The following is a 24,501-nucleotide window of genomic DNA, read 5'->3' as shown; positions in this document are numbered from 1 at the left end:
AGCCCATGTTTAGGTCTGATTAACCAGCCTTTTAAGGGAGGGCCCATTTTGACCGCTTTTGTTATCCTCTTCCCTCTGTAGCTACCGGTTACTGTTAATGGGAGGGAGGCACCCTTGCATTTACATTCATTTAGACTTTCTGTTCCTCCACTCCAGCCCTCACTCAGAGCACTGAAAGAACAAAAAGAGTCCTATGCACATTTCCCACCTGGTGTGGTGATGGTTATTATAAACAGAAAAGAACGTAGGTTCACTTAACTTACTTACTCTTTCTCTTTTTTGGGATCCTGGGGAGCCATCCAGTGGTTGAAGAGTCTCCCGAGAAAAGAACGCAGAGAAGAATCCATACCGACAACGCAGATGATTTCATGCATACTGCAACCTAACTTGTTCGGACTTACAAGCACCTAATAAAAAGCCCCAATTGAAAACTTCATACGGCCTCCTAGCTTCTGTTTCCTCCCGTCCCTCCGACAATCTCACACACTTAGCAACACATCTCTTACTCTCATTCTTTTAAGAGTTCCTGTAGAAAGCGGTTTCTACCAAGCTCCTCCTGCAAACGCCTCTTTAGCTCTCATGCAGAGTGCTTTTCTTCCCAAGGCTCGCAAGAGGCGAATTCTCAAGTTCTTCTGTAGCCACATCTACCCTCATGCAATCTTTCAGCTATCCCTGTATTCTGAGATCTCTGGCACAACTCCATTTCTCTTAAGCTAGCTCCTCCTGCACACAGCACTTTCTTCAGGCACAGATGTAGTTTGCACAGAAATAGACGTGGCATTCATAACCTGGAGAGCCATTCCCAACTGCGACAGCTAATCCGATTATGGCGATCTATTTCCATTGTGTACAGCTGTACCCATCTCGGAGCTATGTGTTCATCTCAGCAGATGCTTTCTGCCTTGGAGAGCCACTCCCATCTTGGAGTGGTTCCTATCTTTGATAGTTATTTCCAGCTTAAAGCACTGGTCCAATATTGGGAATCTTGTTAAAATATTGAAGAGCGTAGTGAAAATATCTCTTGACCAGGCCCGTTTCTAAACTGTCTCAGGAAAACAGATTAGCTGCACAGGAAAATTACAATGGGACGTTGTGTCACTCATTTGGTTGTGAGTGGTGTAACTCCCTGTGCATCTTAGAACATAATCTTGCTCTTGACAGGTCTCAATGGCCAATTTCACTTTCATATAATCTAGCAGTGGGACGTTTTGTATTAGGAGATCATGACTGTTATCATATTGTCTCAAAGCATCAAGGACAGGAATAGGGAACTGAGTGTGGCTTCCTGCAGATAGAGATTTACACAAATAAATGCATCTCTAGATCCTTCTAGTGTGTCTACCACATATCTATGGGGAAAGGGTATCATAATGCACTGTCAACAACTATGGGCCACTTAACTCTGGAATTTATATCAATACTCCAAGGTGGAACCAACAGACGTTTCTCAGCTGACTTTAGTGTTCTCGCAAGACAATATATTGAAGAGCATTGCTTCAAACACTGTGGCACTGTGCCAATTAGGGATGTGTGAGTTAGTAAAAGAGTTTTAAATTGGATTAGTGCAGCTAGTAGTAGCCAGTGCATTTCTTGCAAAAAGCAGAGATATAGGACTTCTTAGGCATATTAAGAAAACATATTGTTGCAGAATTCTGTAGTTCTTGCATTTTTTTAGGTTCAAGTAAATAGAAGCGTTCTCCTGCTCCATTTTTGCTCCAATCAAAACCCCAGCTATATTCGCCCTACTTCACTGAGAAAGTAAATGAGGGGATTGTTTTGAATCACGAAGTGATGATTGCAGGATTGGATAACCAGATTTACCCCGCCTTCTATGGTTAGCCTTTTATCAAAGATAACTCCTTAGGTCTCAACTTTGTCTTTGACTTGAATTTCAATCCTATTAACTCAAAGAGAATGATGTCAAGAGCTCTTGTGGGCCAGCCAGAAGCGAGTTTAGGCTGCGTTCATGTATAACATGAGGGGACAAACAGAAACTCAGCAGTGGCCCATATTGAGCCGAGATGCTCTTGGCTGAGACCTATTCTACCTGTCAAAAATTACTTTTTCGAACTGAATGAAGTCAAACTAGTCTACTCAATAGCTTGGAGTACTCAAGATTGTGACTGTACTTTTAGAAGTGCTCCCTTTGGCATGGTAGGAAGCCAGATTGTTTGCCTCTTAAGACGTAGTCTGCCTCAATAAACACTTGAAGCTGGATGTTAGCTTCTTTTCCCAAGACCTTCAGCAGCCAATAAAGGTTATTCATTGGAATGTAGTTTTTCTGGCTTCAGTACATCAACACTAGACTTTTACATAAAAGGTGAAATTCGTGATTCAATCTTTGGTCAACATCTCTTAAATCTCACTCCTTTGTAGACGTGTGCCATGAGTTCTGTGTCTCCTTATGTGGAGGAGAGCTTTGTTATCCATTATATTTGTTAACAAAAACGATTGCTCAACAAAACATCTTTGTAACCAAATGCCCTCTGGGCGAGGCTATTTTGAGCTTCTTCCCCTTCTGCCAGAGGTTAATGAAGTGCTTTACATGACCGATATTGTTGCTAGTTTTTAAGATTCATCACGGTCCTATGAAGAGTCAACTGTAACAGATTCGGAAGGGAAAGACACAACTTATTAAATAAGTTACAGAAACATGAGTTGTAAAAGCACTGACTTTAGCAAATTTAAGACATGAGCAAAGGAAAGTTTAGCAGAGCACTCCATCAGCACCTATACATGAGCACAATACTGTGGAACGTATGCCCTTCAGGCCTGTTGCTTTAGCCTGATGCATTACTTTTACAGTGATGTTAGTCCCTCGTGGCACCAGAGCAAATCTAGTAGACAGAGATCTGCCCTTTCCCCCATAAATGTAAATATTTCCTAAAAAGGCCTTGCTAAACGGGCAGCACAAACAACATTATTGCATGTGGTTTTAAAGTCAAGGTTCTGCACAAATAGTTCTATATTTCAAATAAAACAATAATCTAATGCTAAAGACAGGCCATGTTCCTTACACCCTAAGATTGGTTTAAAACCATCATGTCCGTTTTAGTGATGAAACACACATAGCAATTCATTTTCTAACCTAGACCAGTGCTGAGGTAATTAAACTGTAGAAGACAAGGTGGTTAAATTTACTGAACTGATACTAGTTTTCTAGAAGGTGAAATTCGAATTAACAAACGGTGGGTTACTGAAATATATGCCCAGCTCAGACGTACATAGCATGTGTTTCCCTGTGTTAACCAAACCCTTTGGGTGCTAACTGTTTTGCACTCATACCCTGTTTCCCTTGCAAAAGGCTTCTCAACTTTTCTTATTCCGGGGCACTTCATCATTTTTAAACCTTTGGTTCCTACGTTTACATTCACCTTTTGGGACACCGTTTGTAGTCAGGCTGGCTCTACATAATCCCATATGAATTAAACAAAAGCTTGGTGAACAGGAGCAGGCATGGTAAATGGGTGTTTGGAGTGCCTTAGTGTGTGCAGTAAGATTATTGTTGTTGAGGGGACATGCAACAAAACGTGGTCATATGACATGGCAGCAGTTAAACTGGCCCAGTGAGAGAAGGCTCTCTTTGGAGCTTGGCTTAATACGGAAGGCGAGAGCCTTCTCGCACAGAGGAAACTGCAGGATCCTGTCCTTCAGTTTGGAGCTCTTATTTTTGGCCGGATCCAGCTTAATGACAGGGTCTGCCGTGCTTTCAATCCCCAGAGTGGCATTTTCAAAGCTCTCAGAGATCTTGTCAGCAGAGTACTTGGGCTGACTGTAACTCCCTCTCTCTGAAGCTCCCTTTGCCAACCTTGAGTTTTCCTCCAGCACTGATGCGACCCCAGTGACATTGTGCTTAATGTTTTCTGCACCCTGACTGAGGGGGCAGTCATTGGTGTCAATAACAAGAGGCTCAGTGCTGAGATGATGGAGCAGGTGCATGTTATTTTGATGCTGCCCAATAATGGCCCCTTCAAACTTGGTGGTATTGTTATTATTTTCTGCTTCTAAAATGTCCTTTTTGTCAACGTTGTTCCATGTCAGCTGATCATTCTCAGTCCGAGCACGGCAGTGTCTTTCCTTCATACAGCAAAGCTCCTTTTGGCCAATGAGCTCCACATTCACCCCTACTGAAAGGTCATTTGATTTGTGGGTGGCGACTATGCTTTTATTTGTAATGTTTTGTTTTTCCTCTTTGAAAGCATCAGAGTCATGCTCTTGACTAGCCAAGTCTCCACTGTTCAAATTGATGCTCGTTTCCATCAGACGGTCAAGCAATCCTTGCTCCTTATTGGTGTGTGAAGACCTCTTCCACGCCTGACCTTGAAAGTCATGCTGGTGGAGGCTGGCCTCAAGCAGTAAAGATCTTTGACAGCTTAAATTTGGCTCTTCCTTTGGGAAAAGTCCCTTTTCGGCCAAGTCACATTCGTCTTCCTCATCCTCCTCTTCTTCATATATCTGCTGTAATGCTGGAAGGCTTCTAGCAATGGGCGCATCCAACAGGGAGGGCTGTAGAAGCATCCTAACTGTTTGTTTACGGTCCATAATATAGGGCGAGACCTCCTCTTCCCCCACGAGGGGCAGTGATATGAACTTCCTTTTGCATGATGCATTCCCACAAGGATCCTCTGCAAACGTTTCAGATGAGCTGCGGTGGGTGGAAAATGCAGAAAATCCGTCCGCCATGTCTGCAAAAGCGGGGTGAATTTCACTGTTGCACACTGAGCCAACAGGTTGTGACAGTGGTCGTCTGAAAAACAGTGGAACAGAAAGTATTGGTTAGCATTCAAGGGAAAATAGCTTTAATAGTTTAATTTATGATCTTCTTACACAATGTTTATTTGTGAACACAAATATGTTCTATTCCTTTCAATGGTTTTAAATAATGGGCACAATTTTTAGTCCTAACTAATTTGGCATCTCTCTTTTTTGTCCCTTGGTGTGGTGTCAAAACAGCTTTGTGAAGATTCGTCAAATGGCACCCAAGTTATTAGCACAACAAAAATATCCATTTTCGATGATATCTAGATCCAACCTAGAACTACACAATGGCGAAAGGCATTAAGTAACACACATATACTGGGGCCTCTTTTAACTTTCATTAGTGTTTTCCAGAGACACAGGGCCCTCTTGACGAATTACAGTGCAATCACAACTGCTTTGAGGATCTAGAGACTACCATTCTTGAAATACGTGATTTATTCCATGTCATCAGTGAAACTGGCTTAACAACGGGTGGCCGATGTGGTTTGGCACAACGCCTTCCACTGGACAAACACTGTGTACATGCATTTTCTATAGACTTCCTTAGGCAGCGCTACCACAAAAACTGCTGAACAGAACTACACCAAATTTAGCAGGAAGCTAGATCTTGGTTCACAAATTGTGTTTTTGTGATGTACTATAAATCTGTTCAGTAGGGTTTGAAAAATGAAGGTTTAAAAATATTTGTATATCTGATGGTTGGGCCCGTGAGTCTAGCGAGAGCGCCAATTTAAAAATAGAGCGTTCTGATTTGCTCAGGGAGCTTTGTTTACCCATGGGCCATCTCCCTCTAGTGGGAGTCAGATTCCAGCGGAGCAATAGCTCAGGTTGGCTGCCAGCAACATGAGAAAAATGTTGCCGGCAGCCATTACATGACTCAGGAGTTAGATCACTGTCTTGAAGTTTAAAAAGGGGCCACCCCTGGGGCCAAAATTAAAAAAAGAACAAATAACCGTCAGATTTTGCTGCAATCCCATGGGATTGCAGCAATAAATAAATTCATAAAAAAAATATATAAATATTCTAAAAGAAACCATGAGCCAACAGAGCAACACCATGAATCAAGCCCACCATCCGTTCCTCATTTTACCATGTGTTTATTCACAGCAAATATTCTCTCATTATGATGCATTTTGACCTCTGCAGGTCTTAATCATATGCTAAATACCATGTAGCCAGTTACTCTGCTTTTAAGACGCAAAGTACATCAACAGTAAAGAAAGACTTTGAATAAGATAACATTAGCTACTTTATTATTTAAACTTTGTACAGCATGCCATAAGATGAATCAGTGAAGATGTATTTCCTTTAGACTGTGTTCTACATATACCAGTAACGTTACTTTCACATTTTGTTCAAAATGTTAATAGTCACACACAAATATGGGCCTTCACGGCAAATCTTCGACATGTTGTTCAATCCTGGACTACAATGTCCATACTGCACTGCCAAAGTGTTATTTATCCTATTGTACTGTTCCAAATTCGTTACAGCCTTTCCAATTATCACAACGAAGATGCCCACCAGGGCAGTGTTTATTTCACAATGCATGAAAGCGGCTAGGGTTTGCAATGTGGTATTTCCCCCTGCACATACCGATTAGTAATTGTGTGAAATCATGACAAACGTTTTCCCAGTAACACGATCAAATGCGGATTGACATGTAAATTGCTTGGAACATTACTTGCAAGATACTTAAATTCATTGCCTTACATGAAATTGCCTTCTCTGAGGCAACCTTAGGAGGTTTTTAGTTGTGATAATTGGAAAGGATGTAAAGATTAAGGTGAAAAGATTAAATCACTTTTGGAAGGAGTTTTGGGTTTGTTCTAAGGACAATCTGTGAAGTGGGAAGAAAGGTTCTTCCAAGGTTAATGCCTGGAGCTCACTGACGCCTCCGTCAGGCAAAAAAGCAACCTTCCAAGATAAGAAATGAAGAGGATAGTTATGCAATGGTTCACATGTTGGACCCAACAGGCTGGTAAGTACAATATGGAGATTCCACGAGGGTGCAGGTGGAAATCTAGGTGGAATAACTCTTTTAAGGTCTTCCATAAAGGTCTTAATACTGGCACCTTGAACAGAGATAAGTCTTGCCTGTTTTGTATATGGGCCGCGACTACAGCTAAATGTAGACATATTGAAGTGTAAGTGAGGCAAGAGGTATCCAAATGAAGAAGGTAGCAAACAATTCTTTGCACAGTTGCAAACAATTGATTAATTTATTTACTGCCAAAGTAAAAGACACTCCTTTTACACTTCGCTGCATAGCATGCTTTAGTAGTTGTAGGCCTGTGAGCTTCTTTAAGAATGGCCATTCATTCAGGTGGGAGATTAAGGTAACCAAATTCTATTATCTCAGGAGCCACATCACAAGGTTGAGTTCCTTTGCAGTTGGGTGCATGATTTCTCAACTTTCTGAATGAGAAGGTCCGTATAGAGGGGAAGCTTCTTGTGCGGAACTACTGAGAGTTTGAGTAGTGTACTCAACCATGGCTGGGGAACCCAAGTAAGAGCTACTAGTTTCAAACCACAAACGGAAGAAGAGGGAGAGGTGGAAAAGCGTAAGCAAAACTTAACAAGTTCATCCACAGACCATTGCCTTTGGATAGTGGGTGTGGGAAGGCGAAGATTTGTCATTTTGAGTTGTAGGCAGTTGAGAAAAGATATATTTGTGGAAACCACCGCTTGTGAAAGTATGAGAGGAGGATTTGGGGGTGGAGTTCCCACATGTGGACTTGGTGCCGCATCCTGCTGAGGTCAGAAAAAGGGTTGTCCAGCTCTAGGGGGTGTTCAGCTAGCAGGTGGATGTTGTGACATATTGCCCAACGCCAAATCATATGAGATAGGCAAGATAACTGTAGGGAGTGGCCACCCCACCTGTTTTAGTAAATGCTAATTGGATGTCATACTGTCTGTCCGGACCAAGACAACCTTACCTGTTAGGTGAGTTAGAAAGGATTTCAATGCTAGGTGAACAGCTTGAAGCACATGGCAGTTCATGTGGAGACCCTGGTGTTTGGTATCCCAGAGACACTGAAATGTGAGACCCTGAAGGTGAGCACCCCAACCTATAAGCAATGTACCCACTGTGAGTATGATCTGGGGTACAGGGTTGAGAAATGGCCATCTCTTTGATAGGTTTTGTGTGTTCCACCATTGCAGAGAGTGAGAAGTGCAGCTGCCTACCAACACTGGATCTTGTAGCTGACCCTGTGATTGAGACCATTGGAGCACCAGACATTCTTGCAGCGGGTGCGTATGTAGTCGAGCCTGTGTTACTATTGCAATACAAAATGCCATCATGCCTAAGAGTTGCATAGCTGTCTTGACTGTTATGTGTTGATTGGGTTAAAACTCTTGCAGCAGTTTTTGCATATTTTGAATCTTGGCAACATTTGCGTTTGCAAAACCCATCTGTGTATTGAATATTGCCCCTAAATATGGTTGAATCGGTAAAGGCTGAAGGTGTGATTTCTGTATGTTAACAGTAAACTCCAGTTGATGGAGAAGACGGAGAGTAGTCTGAGTGTTTTGTTGACACATGAAAAGTGTACTAGCATTGATGAGCCAGTCACCAAGATATGGGAAGACCTGAGTATTTTGTCTGCGCGGATGTGCTACAACCACTGCTAGGCATTTGGTTAATACACAAGGTATGTGTTGGACTTGGCCCTTAAGGCAGGTTCACCCCTAATCTTTTTGCTTTAGATCTGTGATCTGTGTGGATGATTTTCTGGTCTGTGCGCACTTTTTCCCTGTGTCCCAGAGTAAAGTGCGTGCATGTAGTTAGGCTGGCCTGCTCTCCCATAGGAATGCACGGGGAATGTCTGTGTCCCTAGTAGTTCCTGATGCGTGGGGAGTGCAAGCCCGAATTTGGTATGTGCGAGCTCGTGAGAATGAATGCTTCGCAATGGTGTATGTGGCATGTGTGTGTCATGTGTAGAAATGCCACTTCTAGGACTTGGCATATTAATGTAAAATATGCCTGCCGTGTGATTGGCTGGAGCTGGCTGGTGAGCCTGGCTCCAGGAAGGAAGGATGGGTCTGCCCGGTGGTGAGTGTGAGATTAGCATGTTGATGGCTTGGGAGGAGTGCACCTGGTCCCTGATGGGCCTGGACTTTCCCCACACAATGCTGGCTCCACCCCCTGTAGTGCGACTGATGTCCCTAGCCCTGCCAGTGAATAGAGAGGGTGGTTGAGGTAAACAGAGTACTTCAAAACCAGCTGCGACTGGTTTTCCCCCACCCTGCACCATGAGACAAAGGGATTTTACAGTATAAGAAGGGGCTGTGTCCCCATACAATTTGTCCTTGGTTCTTCTTTTGGAGCCTTGCCAGAGGGGGCTGCTGCTGCTGCTGGGGCCAGGAGAACCGCCACTTGGCTTGTCTCCCTGCCTGGAGACCCAGTGAGCTCTGGCCCTGCCTTGCCCCCCTGCCTGCCTAGGAGACTTTGTGCTTGACTTTGTGCTTAGAGAGAGCTGCTCTCTGTCCTTCAGCGCTGGGGAGCGCTGGAATCCCTTGCCTAGCGCTTGAGAGTGCTTTATTTGGCTCCTAGCGCTGTGAGCGCTTTATTTTGTCCTGTGGCGCTTGGGAGCGCCTGTTCTTCGTTGCTAGCGCTTGGAAGCGCTTCGTGTGCAGCTGGAGCCCACCCGGCATCTGCCCGTTTTGTTTGGCCGATTTTCGATCGAGCGAGTGCCCACCTCGCTTTGTATTTTATTTCCAAGCCGGTGCCCACCTGGTATTGCCCCGTTGTGATTTTAATATTTAAAAGCCGGTGCCCACCCGGCATGGCCCCGTGATCACCGCCGCAGCCCAGGAGCATCCAAAACTGTTGCCGGGCCGCTGCCTAGTGCGACCCGGAAGTCCCGCCTCCTGACCCCCAGGGCCGCGCTGCCATTGGCGGCCCCAGCGGAAGTCAGGCAGAGTACAGCGAGACAAGGCCAGGCGGGAGACGGAGGAAGCAGCCGGCCGTGTCCTCGAGGCTCCCCGTGTGAAGAGGAGCCCCGCGCTGCTGCTGCTAGGAGACTCCCGTGTGAGGAGGAGAGCCCCGCCCGCCACGAGACAGCCGGTGAGTGGCGTCGGGACACATTGTCAGTGTCCGCCCCTCCCCCGTAGCGCGACCTCGTGCCCCGTGAATATTTAGAGCCCGAGAGGCTCTGGGGCACATTTGTTTGTGAGCCATAGAGGCTCCAACCGCCCGCATTGGTTCTTGCGAGCCCCGAGAGGCTCAGGGCACTTTCTGTTGTCGAGCCCAAGAGGCTTGAGGGGGCAGTTGTTCTTAGAGCCTGAGAGAAGGCTCCCGCCCCAGACCACATTATTCTTTGAGCCCACGAGGCTCCTGCCCATATTGATTTAGAGCCCTGAGAGAGGCTCTGGGGCATTTCATTTGAGTAGAGCGCTGAAGCTCTTAGGTGCCAGTCACCTGTGTTCTTGAGCCCACGAGGCTCCAACGTTGCCCTAACTTTTCCTGCACCAGTTGCCCAGCACTTTGTGGGCAACTGCTACGTTTAGGCTTTGTGTTCTGTGCTGCCTGCGCAGACCCCCTGACATTGAGACTCAGGGCATTCAGCCCCTTGCGAGGCCAGTTGGCCTGAGGGGCAATTCCTAGTGTTGTGCTATGTGCACCCTGCGCATTGTAATTTACTTGATGATGTGATTCTTGCGCAAATGTTCTAACCTGCACCTCTGAATGTGTTTAATGCCTCATGTGCAATTGTTGATGTCCCATTTTATGTTTATCCCCTTTGCTAAGAGTGACCTGCTTAGAGGATTGTTGATGTCCCATTTTATGTTTATCCCCTTTGCTAAGAGCGACCTGCTTAGAGGATTGTTGATGTCCCATTTTATGTTTGATGTTTAGGTTTTCCTTCCCTTTGCTAAAAGTGACCTGCTTAGGTGATGGTATTCCTTCCTTAGGTCCCGATGATAAGGTCCTAGTTCCCTGCGTGATTTTCCTACAGTGTTTTAGGGTTGCGTAGGAGGTATTTACTCTTTGCCAGTGATTACTGGTTGTGTGCTACATGTACTATTTTGGTGCTAATCATTATATGTTATGTGCTAAGTGTATACCTACAAGTATTATTCCTAACAAGTGCCTACCCCTGACAGTGGTCCATGTGGCCCTGTCCTGTACATAATCCCTTGTAAATTCTGCCCGTGCCTCTGGCACATTGTAAAGTTTGTGTGTTATCTAATATGTTTTTTACTATAATACAAAGGCTATTTTTTATATAACCTTGTGTGGAGTTTCCTTTGTGGTGGGCCTTGGGTGTGGTTGCTGGGGTGCGTGCGCAAATACTTCACTCATACTGCCTCCAAGTTTAGCCTTGCTGCTCGCGCCACGTTACCTAGAGGGTGAGCAGGGGTTATCTTGGCGTGTAACTCCCTTGCCCTGACTTAGGAGTGGTGGTCTCTGACTGACTTTGGCGTGAGCCCTGGCCAGCCAGGGATCCCGTTTCTAACAGTATGGTAGTGACTTCGAATGGGAGTACTTTGAACAGGAATGCTTTTGAGCTATAACAAATATGAAGGCATTTTTGATGAGCTGGATCTATTAGGATGTGGAGGTAGGCGTCCTCTGCTTCTAGTGCGGACAAAATCACCTTTTTGGAGCAGTGGGGATGACATCTTATGTTACACATGATAGTATGTAATGATTTAACAGCCTATGATCTAAACTGGGCTGTAGTGATCCATCTTTCTTGGGAATTAGAAAGTATAGGGAGTGCACTTCTGAACCTTGGTGTTGAAATAGAACAGGCTCTAGGGCTCCTTTGAACAGGACAGCCTGCACCTCTTTTTTGAGCAGGTTTTGATGTTCTATGCAGAGACTGTGTCTGCGAGGTGGAATGTTTGGAGGTGTGGCTATGAGCTCCAAACAATAACCATGTTGTATAATGTCCAACAACCACTGATCTGATGTTAAGGTTTTCCGAGTGGGGAAGAAATGTTGAAGTCGGCCTCCAATAGGTGTTAAATGGTAGGGAGGAATGAGAAGCGAGTCACTGCTTTGATGTGGATAGTGCAGAGAGTGTTGAGGCGCCCCTACATTGACACTTGGAATTGTTTCCTCTATATGTGCCTCTGTAGTACCTCCTTGAGTGGGATGTTTGTTGCTGCCTATACGAGGAGGTAGAGGATCAGGTGGTGTAGTTTTGTCACCCAGTTTGTATGAGGGATGCCAAAAGGAGCCACGCAAAGCAGGGATTTGGAACGCCTCCATTGATTTCGCTACTTTGGTGCCTTTTTTCAATTTCTCCAATGCTTGGTCCACCTGGAGAACAAAGATATGCTCTTTATCAAATGGCACATATAATTGTATTTGTTGCACCTTTAGCTTGAAGCCAGATATATGCATAGCCAAGCATGTCTACGCAACACCACACTTGTATTGATGCCCCTGGCTGCTGTGTCCACTGAATCTAGGGCATACCTGATTGAAACGTTGGAAATTAATTTGCCATTATTTACAATATCATGTCCCCCCCAAAGGGTCCTCTTCCCCTTTGTGAATGTTTATAAAACAATTTTTAAGAACAGGCTGTGGTGCAACAAACCACTATCTACTCTTAAAAAATGAAAAGAAAACGTAATTTTTTATAAGCATCCCGCTATCATTTTTAGGTAAATGGCCTGCAATTAAAAAATAGATTGCTTTATTTAAAAGTAATCACAGACATGGTCGTCTGCGGACGCCTAGCAGGCCACCATCCCTGTGATTTCAGCAATTCTCAATCTGTTGCAATTTTTGCGACCAATTTTTGGAATCACAAAATGTGTCAAAGACACATTTGTACATTAGTATTTGTGATCAACAAATAGCAAAACATCGCTATTTGGTAATCGCAAATGATTACCTTTGTACATGTGGACCTAAGTGTACTCTTAGCCCGTGAGAGCTTTAAAAATGCTCCCGCCGGCTAGGAGCAGACTTGTGTTCAGCTTCTCTGGACGCACTGATGCAGGCAGGGAAACACAACAACATATGGCTCCTGGGCTAAGGGAGCAGCTTGAAAAGCTACTCCCTCTGGCCTGAAGCTCTGCCGGCTTCCTCACCTTGCGGCGAGTTAGCTTGCCCCGCAGTGGCCCTGAGGCTCCCCTGCGGCCCAAACATTGTGCTTGGTAGGTGCCCCAGGTGGGCACCGGGGCACTCGCCTATAAATATTCGAGGCCCTGGGGGATGGGGTTCCAGGCCCAAAATAGGCTCAGGGAGGGGGCGTGTGCCGCCTCTCCCATTACTAATTACTCAGCCCTGGGAGATGGGGTCAGCTTGGCCTAATAAGCCTTGAGGAGGGAGCTACAGGCCCCTTTCCACTATATAATTGGGTTTGGCCCCAGGGAACACGTGCAGCCCCCTTCCCTTTTAAACAAAAACGGCCCGGGGGATTCAATCCCGGGGCCTATGAAGGCTCGTAGAGGGAGGCAGCACATCCCCCCCTTAGATGTGGCACCAAGGATGTGGTCCCTGGGACCCAGGAAGGCTCAAGGACGGGTGCCACCCCTGCTCCCCTGTTCAATTGTATTTGACCCTAGGGTATGATGCCCCCATTTTAAGCCTTAGGGATGAGAACAATGATACCTCGCCCTCTCTTTTTCATTGGAACTCCCTGCAGGGGATGGGGTCCTAGGAACAAATTAAGGCATGACCACTCTCCTTAATATATATGTTTTGGTCCCAAAGGATGGGTTTCCTGGGGCCCGAAGTCCAACCATACACCATGCATGCCAAAGGTTGTGTGGGACATGTGGTTGGCAGTCTACAGGGGTTTTGGAAACATGGTCTGGCAGCAGGCCAAGCTCTTTGGCCAACCCCCCCCTGCTACACACAGTCGAAGGCTGTGCGACCTGTGGGGTTGACATCCTGCTGGGGATTCGACCGTAGTGCCTGGTGGCAAGCCAAGCCCTGGTGCCAATCCCACACTGCGTACAGCCAAAGGTTGTGCATAGTGTGGGGGTGGCTGCCTATGGGTGTTCATCATACGGCCAGGCCCTGTAGCCAACCCTTTTCCACACATGGTGTAAACTATAAAACAAACTAACACACTCTTTGGATGATGTCACCAGTGATGTCATAAATTATGTTTTAGAGCATGGCAATATTGGTTTCTAGGGCAAGCGTTTCTATTGGACTTCAGGCTTAGGGTTGGAGTTTTAATAGGATGATAGTGCTAGGGTTTGGATTGGTTTCTAGGGCTACAGTTTCTATTGGGCCTAGGGTTTGGATTTGGATTGGTTACTAGGCCTGGGTCTGAGATTGGTTGATAGGGCCAGGTCTCCCATTCATTCTAGGGTTTAGGGCTAGGGTTCCCATTGGCCAAAGGTCACCTGACCTAGGCCAATTTATCTCTAGGACTCTGGGTATCTCAGGTCATGCATTGAGGATAAGAGTGGAGAGGACAAGGCCAGTTGCTTGTTTGGGCCGGTTCAGGCCTAGGGCCACAAATGTCAATTGTCTCATTTACTCTACTCATTTACTACAAACTCTATCCACATTTCAATGGTTCAACACCACTACAAAACCCAAGCAAACCACACCTATACACCCTTCTACGCCAACTGCCACACAATAGCACCTTCACTCTCACACACAACACCACTCTGTTCTATACAACTATCACATCCAAACATCACCCACATAACATAAACCCACATTATTCATAACCTTAATCTCTTTAAACACACACACTGTCCATACAAAACACCAGCCCTGCCCTCTATTTACTCCTAACAGACCCCTCTTCACCAAACCTGTACTCCACACTCTATCAAATCATTCACAAACAACACCCCCTGCTCTTTCTACCAAAAACATACAGCCAAACAATCATTACACTCCACTTCACCACACATATTACCTCCTGCTACCAAATCTAACACAAATCCTCATATCTCCTCTCACATACGTTCTCCTCCAACGCAAATCACCACCCCCTTTCCTACTCAACTTCCACTCAACAACAGTTCTTTACATTCAAATCCTTCACAGAAAATCACTACCTCAATATCTCATCGCACTATTCCACAAAATCAGAATATAACACACACACCAGCACATCAAAATCTCCAACAGACTTCATACTTTAATCCATCACAAAATAGAAACAAACACCCACTTCTACCCTCATGACTACACTCACAAATCTTCTATCTTCACCTCATGACTAACCTCATGACTACACTTCCAAATATAATATCTTCAGCAACATCTATTCACCTTTCGACAGTGTAAGAAACTTGTTTCCCAGAGAAAAAAGAAAACATAAAACACACAATAAGCATTTCCACATGCCTATGAAATAAATGTATTTTCAGATAAGACACAGCCGGATCATACATCCAGTCCATGTACTCCCACTGCCTGCCCCAGATCTCGTCATGCTTCTGAGAGCATCCTCCTGCTTCAGAAATAGGTTGCTCTTAGCGAGCACAAAGTCTACCCGCTATCTCTGCTCCTTCAGCGAGGGGGGAACCAGAGACTTCCAGTGACATGCAATGTCTCATTTGGCCACCAACGTCAATTTTGAATACTTAGAAACACAAGTAACTTCAAACGCAGATCTAGACATAAAAAATTACATTCAAAAACATTATGAGTGGCTCCAGGGACGCGTTTGATAGCCTAATACCACTAAGAACAAAACTGCGGGACAAAATAAAACAAGCACCTTGGAGGAATGCAGAACTAAAAAAGATAAAACAACAATTTGCAAACCTGCAATGCACCTGGCCCAAAACAAATAGTAATCACCTACACAAACTTGAACAGAATGTACAAGTCAACATTAAAAAAAGGTGGAAAAAAAGATATTACTCAGACAGAATTTTGAAAGCTTCACATGCAAATAATTAATTTTATTAAATTCTCACAGGATTTTGTAAACCTAAATGCACAGAAGGAACTCATACCATGACTCAAAAATTCACTAACAAACTGGCAAATCATTACACAACTAAAGCAGACATGTTGAACTCCTATTTAAAATAAAATAAATCTACCAACACCAATTCCTTTTCAACAATCCCCTCCAAGGGTAGGCTCTCCCAGCGTGTGCATTATTTCAAACAACTATCGCAAAGTGAATTTATAGTTCTGGTCAAAGCAAGCAAGCTGCCCTTCTGGCCCTTGTCCACCACCAATCTTCAAGAACAATCTTTTAATTACTTCTGCTGTCACACCAGTAAGAAAAAGTATAAATAATTCTTCAACTACAAGAATGTTTTCAAAAGAATTAAAAAAGGCATACATATGCCTATTAATAAAGAAAACAAACCTGGACCCACATGATTCAAAAAACTACAGACCAATTACAAATGGACCTTTCTTAAGGCTGAACGGGGCATGGATGAGTCCTCCCTCACCCTGCCCCCTCCATCTGGGACCCGGTACCCTCCTGTTTTATTATTTTATTTAATGCGATTTTATATAGCGCAAACTTTACCCGAAGGTGTCAGAGCGATTTACATAAGAAACAGTTGCAAAACATAAGGACCAAGGATTACATGCGTTACATAAAAGATACAAACAGAAAAAATTGCAAATGTACAAGATGTAAAGTCACACAAGGAAGAGATACACACAGAAAGAAAAATTGCAAATGTACAAATAGTAAAGTCACTCAAGGAAGAGATACAAATGCATATATACTCTAAGAGTCACATAGGAATGGTAGAGAGTAGAAAGGTCTACTGCATATACTAGTGATTACAGTTATCTCTATATTCATAAGGAAGGGATACGAATGGATATATTCTAAGGTTCACATAGGAATGGTAGAGAGTACAAAGGTCTACTGCATATACTAGTATTAGAGTTATCTCTATATACATAAGGAAGGGATATGAATGGATATACTCTAAGAGTCAAATAGGAATGGTAGAGAGTACAAAGGTCTACTGCATATACTCGTGATTGGAGTTATCTCTATATACATAGGGAAGGGATATGAATGTCTATACTCTAAGAGTCACATAAGAGTGGTAGAGAGCAAAGGTACCCCCAGAACTTAGAACTGCTAGGGCGCCTGTAGCAGCCGCTCCCCAGAGTTCTCCTGAAGAAGGCTGGAATACCAGAAATTGGTCCGCGGAAGCTTGTTTCCGGTCCAGGGCAGGCATGGCTTGGCAGTTCGGGCTGGACTGTTCCCATGAGGCACAGGGTCAGACTTATTTGCATATGGCCATGTCTGAACTGGGGTGGTGTGGAGTACAAAAAAACGATGGATTTAGGCCCAGATCTTTGTACTGGGGTGAATGTATGACATTGTTCTGCATTCTGTCCATCAACTGTGGTTTTTGCATTTGTCACCCCGAGTGGGATGGGTATGCTCAGACATGAGTCCCATGCACTCCACACCACTGGATGCAAGCAAGCCGGGATGAAGACGGCTGGAATGCCAGAAACCGGTCCTCGGTTGCTTGTTTCCGGTCCAGGGAAGGCATGGCTTGGCAGTTTGGGCTGGACTGTTCCCATGAGGCACAGGGTCAGACTGATTTGCATACGGCCATGTCTGAACTGGGGTGGTGTGGAGTGCAAAAAAACGATGGATTTAGGCCCAGATCTCTGTACTGGGGTGAATGTATGACATTGTTCTGCATTCTGTCCATCAACTGTGGTTTTTGCATTTGTCACCCCAAGTGGGATGGGTATGCTCAGACGTGAGTCCCATGCACTCAACACCACTGGATTCAAGCAAGCCGGGCTGAAGACGGCTGGAATGCCAGAAACCGGTTCTCGGAAGCTTGTTTCCGGTCCAGGGAAGGTATGGCTTGGCAGTTCGGGCTGGACTGTTCCCATGAGGCACAGGGTCATACTGATTTGCATATGGCCATGTCTGAACTGGGGTGGTGTGGAGTGCAAAAAAACAATGGATTTAGGTCCAGATCTCTGTACTGGGGTGAATGTATGACATTGTTCTGCATTCTGTCCATCAACTGTGGTTTTTGCTCCTGACAATGTGGCGCTCTCATCAGTGCATGTCTTGGTGCAGACTAGGTTACCCTGCCTGGGTCCTCTGCGGGACAGTCCAAGCTCTTGGGCTGGAAATAGGTCACCCTGGGACTTTGCCCACCCCCACCTCTAAGCCTACTATCAAGAAGGGACATGGGACCCTCTTCCCCTTTACCATACTGGGATCTGTCTGGGTCACTGTGTACCTCCCTCTCACTCTGGTGAAGGGAACCTGAACCACCCTCCTAAGAATCACTCCCTAATACCTTCTCAGACACTCTGGTACTCACCCAGAGGTCTGCCTCCTCTGCAAGCTCCCTGGGGTCAGAGAGCTTACAATCAACCAAGTGTTGGCAAAGCCCTGGAAAACAGTTACTGAACATGTGCTCTCTGACAATCAAATTGTACAGACTCTCAAAAGTGTTTACCATACTACCCTTCTCCCAACCATCCAGTTCCTTGCAAAAGTAACCCAAAAAATTCCCCCAGGACCCAGCACTGGTGAGACCGTTTCCTACTGCCTCTGAATCTCACCCTGCACTCTTCTGGGCGAAGCCATATCTCTTTGCAAGGGTCTCCTTCATGGCGGGGTACCTCAGCCAGTCCTCCTTATCTAGCGCCAGTAGGGCGTCCCTACCACCACTAGGTATATGCCTGCATAGGACAGCCCTCCACTTCTCCTCAGGGATCTTGAGCGCTACTAGAGTGGCCTCATACACCTCAAACCACCGGTCTGTGTCATCCCTCTCCTTGAAGGCAAGCACCAAGCTCCTGGGTGTGTGGACTCTTCCTTCAGGGCTGGACAATGCAGTTTGCTGCCACCATTTTTGATAAACTCTACCAGCTGTTTGGCTTTCAAGTCCTGCTCTTGAAGACTCCGTTCATGAGCCAACAAGTATTTTCGTTCTGCTAAGAACATGTCAGCCTCAGATCTCCTCTCCTCCGCCAGGGATTGGTCATCCTCAGCTCTGCTCTGGTCTGCAGCCAGGTAGGCTAGCTGCAGCCTTAGGCTCCTCTCAGCCTGTCTGCCCTTCAATTCCTCAGGGAACAGGGTTTGGTAGTAGACATTGATTCCTGTGTATGATCCAGCAGGGCCCCCCCTCTTTGAGCTCTCTACTTTGGAGTCACTGCTAAGTCATTTTCCTCCTACACCTCATTATCTTTCTGAGGGTCATCACCCTTTTGGTCCTCTGCTGCAGCCTTTAGCCAGCGTGCTTCCTCAAAAGCATACAGAGGATCCTGCAGGTCCTGCTTGGTGGATCACTTTTTCACAGCCAGCCCTCTATCCTTGCGGAACTTCATCACCTATCCTTGCTGAGGGTTCCATTGGGGACCAGGTCCATCTCATTGTAGTCTACTGGGAAGTTCAAATCCATTTCCAATCCCTAAAGGTATCAAAAGTGCAACACATAGTTGCAAGTTTAAGAAAGTGAGGTAGGAGTCAAATTTAGAAAAATGACCAATGGAGTAAAAAAAGGTAGAAAACAACTCGTAATGGCTTTAGATGTGGATTGTACTGTACACCAAATTACTGCTAGGTACTGTGCAAACACAAGTCCTATCCTCACTGTTGATCACCAATGTTGGAAATTGTGTCTCTAGTTGACAGAGGTATGTACCCTGCCCAAGTAGGGCCCACTATCCTAGTCAGGGTAAGTCGCAACACACCCTAAATTATCCTGTGCTCACCCTCTGGTAGCTTGGCACATAGCAGACAGGCTTAACTTAGAAGGCAATGTGTAAAGTATTTGTGCAGTAACTCATTCAGTAGCACAGTGAAAACACCACAAAAAGACTCCACAACAGTTTAGACAAATAGAGCATATTCATCTGAGTGACATAAGACCACAACAAGAAAAATTCAATGCTTAGAAGTTTAGATATTGAATTTTGAAGAAATAAATGAAGTAAAACACTTAGAAGTAAGTAGCACTAATAAAAAGGTTACTTTAGGTCCTGCTGGACTGGGGTAAAGTCAAATTTCAGGCCGACTACGATGGAGCTCTGGCCATATCCAGGACCCTCACAGGCCCCGTTGAGCAAAGTACATTTCCGGGTCTCAAGCAGCATGATGCATGCATTCGTGATGCAGTAAATGTGATGCGTCAGTTCCGAAGGCGGGTGCCGGAGTCAAGAGGCGTCAAACAATGTGCCGTATTTTTCCACGCGGTCAAGGTAATGAGTTGATCTCACCAAGCTGGAGCAGAGGCGATACGCTGTCCGATGTGTCAATCTCTGGAGGGAACGCACAGGATTTGAAGCGATGCAACGATTTTACTCCCACAACAGAATCGATACGCCAGTTTTGCTACACGCAGACAGGTAATGTGTGAAAATCCATGTTGCAAGTACCTGGGCAACTTCCAGTGAGTATTGCAAAACAATGGAGAAACCCGGGAAACCGTAGGGCCTGGGTAAGTAGTGATACAGAAGAGAATTGGTCACAACAGAATTGCTTCAATTAAAACAATTGTACCCAAAAGAAGAATAACACGTGTTTGAATGAAGTAAATTCTCAATTTATATACTAACTTTCGATAGTAAGTAAATGTATATAATACAATGTATTATAGTGGAGTTGCTCGACAGTGAGTAGAATTAGGATGCTTGGGAGAGTGCTTGTGAGTAGATAAAGAAGAGTAAAGAATTAGAGTGACAATATACATAATATTTACAAACAATTAGGTAGATCCCAGGATGTGAGATTACTGCAAGAGTTTATTTTAGAGTGGTATGCTTTTTGCCCATGACATTTGAATTTTGAAACATCATCGTTTTATCATCTATGTGAGTATTTGTGTGCAATATGCCGAGATGTTTTTATGTGATGTGTGTGTTGTTTGATATGTTGTGCTAAGTATATAGGCTCTGTCAAACTCTTCCTTTAGATTTTTTTGTTGTTGCAGGTTTATATAGCGCAAACTCAACCCAAAATCATGTCAGCAGTTGACACAGGCACCTGATGTACCTTCAGTGGCGAGATGAAATGCGAAGAAGCGATAGAGTGCCTTAATGATGGTTACAGGTGCTATACAATTACAAATAACCCAAGGAAAGACCATTTAGAAAAGCAAGAGTTCTTTCTAAGTGTAGGAAGGTGGCTACCTGACTATGGTTACCCCAGATTTTTTGCCTTGTGTTTAGCTGGTTTTCAACTTAATTGGCCTGGTTCCCTGCTAATCAGGGCCCCAGGCTATCTGCTCTCTTTGTAAAATGGATTCCATGTACCCTAGGTGCATAACTAGATTGGCTTGGGTCACCTTATCAGCCCCTGTACAGAGCACTATAGGTGCCCAGGGCATAGGTGCATCCGAGGCCTACCAGGGGCTGCATCATAACTTTTGCCACCGCTGGCTATCTAAAATTGACACAACTGGCTGATCACTCAGCTGGGGCAAGGTGGTGTAATCACCCCTTGCTTAGATATAGTATGCCTATATCTAAACCTATCTGGACACATATATACCTATCAGTCACTCCTATGGCAGGCCTTAACAATCCTGGAGGTAGAGTGCTTGGTTTTATGTGAGATGGTGCTCTAGCATGAGCTGAGCCTGTCTGCAGCTGTAGGGACCAATTCCCTAAGCTGTTCCGGGATAATGCCATACCATATACTATTAAGTGCATTATAATCCTCACGGTTATATAGCAACTTTGGTTTGGCTTTATCAAAACATGTTGTGTAAGGTGTCATACGATTTGGAATACTATCCCCTCGACAGTTCTGTCGACGGGGATAGCATTCCACCTCTCTAGAGGGAGAAGACATGTTACTTTACTGAAACGCAGTTGATTTTTAAAAGAGCCTCAGATTCACAAAATGGATGCTTCTGCCACAGACACAAGTCTGACCTCCTGCTGCTGACCGAAACTCAGCCGAGGAGGCCTGGATAAAGGCTTTCCTGTCGCAGGGAGGTGTCACACCACCCCAGACAGGAGATAGTGGATTGTAGCATGGAGGTTTGAAAGAAACCAGACACTGCCTGGGGAGCACAAGGCTTCCCCTTGCATAATCCGGCCAAACCGGTTCTGGGGCAGACCAGCCCCAGTCCCAGCGCGGCCTGGATCAAAGGGAAAGGGGTGTATCCACCCCCTTCCTGGGTCCCACCCATAATGGGGGGACCTAGCAGGTAATCCAGCCCCCTAGATTGGTATAAGAATGGGAGCAGTGCCAACGTACTCAGATTATCCTGATGAAACATTTGAAACGAAACTCTGGACCCTTCGACATCCTACTCGACGTAGAAGACTGAAGAGTCTCCCTTGTGGTCAAGGAGTGACCACCCTGTGCAAACAGGCACCATCCAGTACCTCGACGTCTGCTTTGTTGCAGTTCCCGCCGGAACTCGAGCGACAGAGATCGACGAGATCAAGCTTGCCTGCCTTCTTACAGCCCGATCCACAGTCCCTGCAGAGCTGAGACCCGTGGAGGCGACCGGAAGAGTGGGGCACGCCATCTTGAAAAGACCACGAGACGCTGACCGTGCAGCCCACGAGTGACCCTCGAAGCTGTACACCGGGGTTTGAGAAGCCCCAGCCCTGAGCCACTTTTGCACCGAAGCTCACCCCTCTACACTCGACGAGTGCTGCGTGGGGCCCTTCTGCTTCCTTTGGCTCAACGAGTTGGCCCGGTCACTTGCCAGCTGGCTTGTGGCCCCTGTGCCGACGAAAACCGAAATACGACTTGTGATTCTGGTTGCTCCAGACTTGCACCCGCTCCTCTGAAAAGGAGCACCCGCTCGGACCCTCCTGGTCCGAGTGAGAAGCAATCTTCCAATCCCACGTGGATTGCTCTTGCCAAGCGTTGTTTGCTCCGATCTTGAAGCCGACAGCGCCGACGGTGAGAGCCTGCGTGGGACAGCTCGTGACCTGCTCCTGGACGTCGCAGATGCCCCAGAGCCCACGTGGCAGCGGAGAGAAGCTCCTCGACAACCACCTGATTGCGCCCGACATTGCCTGGTTCCGTCCTGGTTCCACCCTGGTCACTGCTGAGTGACCCAGACTCTGTCCCCTCTGCTTTCAGGTACTCTACAACTCTTATCCACCCTTGGATCACACCGGACACTTCTCCTTCACATCGCCTGCAGCATCTTCAGCTTCAAGCACCATCAACCTGCGTGACGAAACTTGACGCCACTTCGACCCTATGCACCCGCTTCCTGTGGGTGAGGTAACTCAGCAACGCCAGTGTTCCCACACTGGTACACACCTCTAGGGTCTGTGTCTAAAGTTTTGTCCTTCTAGGTTCAGCGGAAGTATCCTTAAACTCTATTTGTGTAACCTTTACGCACCATTGACTTTGCATTGGTGCATGCGTGTGCTTTAAGCGCTGCACCCGAATCCCGCAGGCTTTTCCCGACTTCAGCATTGCTTGTCCCGACTGCTCCCAGCGATTTCCTAGGCCCTAGGCCTAACTACTGTTCGATTGGTATCTCTTATACCACTTTCTTAATATATGGTTTGAGTGGCCACCCGCCCTCATCCATAATTGTGCAACTTTCATATGTTATACTGTGCTTTTGATATAACACTTGTGTCCCTTTGCTCATAAAGAGTACTGGGGATTATCTTGAGTAATAAATACATATATTTTTATAATATATACTTGTGTGGTGTCCTATCATTTGATATTACAGGATTGATATTGGTAAAACAGCTCGCTTAACACGACCTCTTGAGTTTAGCCTTTAAGGCTGCTTAGTCCATGCTACCACTAGGATAGCTTGTCTAATAAGGTTGACTTACAACAAGACACCATAAGGGATTGTTTGGACCGATACAAGGTGGTTCCAGAATTGGAAACATCATATACATATATCAGGCCAACTTCTCACACTAAGTCACATTAAATCATGGCTGTATATATAGAGGAGATGGGTTTGTGCAACGTCGCAGTGTTTACATAGTGTGTGAGGTGATAAAATGAAGATTTTTTTGTAATAAACCTATTGTATAAGTGCAGTAATACTGATATGACAGACTCTAAATTACTTTTCTGTGGTCATGCTTCCTAAGTCATTAAAGAAGCAAACTTAATGTTTGTGATGTGAGTTGAAGTTCATGCTGTGACAAAGCCTACACGTGTTTGTATAAGTTGTGGTAATGTGGTATCGTTTAAAAATATCAAACAAGTTTTATGAGTTCAGACAGCTTTGGCATCACACTGAAGCCTATTACATTTGTATGTATGCTTGCGGCATTTATTGGACTTGACATCATATAAAAAGGGGTATATCCTTTGAATAAATGTTGTCAAACTAGTTTTTTTTCAGAGAGTAGAAACCTAATTGTAATGACATCATAATTTAAAGCTAGTCTTTTGGGTATGGTTGACATCATGCCCAAGCGCTAAATTATTTTTGTTGATGTAATGTTGATGTGGCAATGTGCAATTTGAAGGTATTCATGAAATGAAATTTACATCCAGGCAACAGGGTACCCATGCGGCACAGGGGGTCTGGGGTGTGTTGCACAGGTCTGTGAAACTGTCCAGGCAACATGGGGCGTACGCGGCGCAGGGGCACAGGGTGAAACGAGTTTCAATCAACCAGCTCGTGGCTTCTGCCGGAACCTGTCTAAAGGGGAGAGGAGATAAACAATAAATAAATAGTATGAAGATTTCTAAATGACAAATGTTATTATGGACATAGCTGCCAAGGTTTCAGATTGCTAAGTGTAACATTTTCATAATTTTACTGTAATTATGAGTGACATTTCAAAGACTATGAGTGACACTTTGTCGCTAGCAAAATCAAGTTATGAGACTAAACATAAATATCAGAAAATACACCCAT

General features: G+C 45.2%; 1 protein-coding gene across 2 annotated transcripts in view; it reads right to left on the bottom strand.

Annotated features, from left to right (window-relative positions):
• Nucleotides 1-2,658: 2,658 nt before the first annotated feature.
• LOC147676736 (uncharacterized) overlaps nt 2,659-24,501 on the bottom strand; it is a 355,122-nt gene continuing 333,279 nt past the window's right edge. For both annotated transcript variants that reach the window (XM_086945203.1, XM_086945202.1), the window contains exon 6: nt 2,659-4,747. In XM_086945203.1, the coding sequence (XP_086801329.1) occupies nt 3,535-4,747 (1,213 nt within the window). In that variant the 3' untranslated portion in view covers nt 2,659-3,534. The remainder of the gene's footprint in view (nt 4,748-24,501) is intronic.

Source organism: Lissotriton vulgaris, chromosome 12 (genome assembly GCF_964263255.1).
Source record: "Lissotriton vulgaris chromosome 12, aLisVul1.2, whole genome shotgun sequence".
Taxonomy (NCBI): domain Eukaryota; kingdom Metazoa; phylum Chordata; class Amphibia; order Caudata; family Salamandridae; genus Lissotriton; species Lissotriton vulgaris.
The sequence above is the reverse complement of the archived record's forward strand: the minus strand, read 5'-3'. Positions and strand labels throughout refer to the sequence as shown.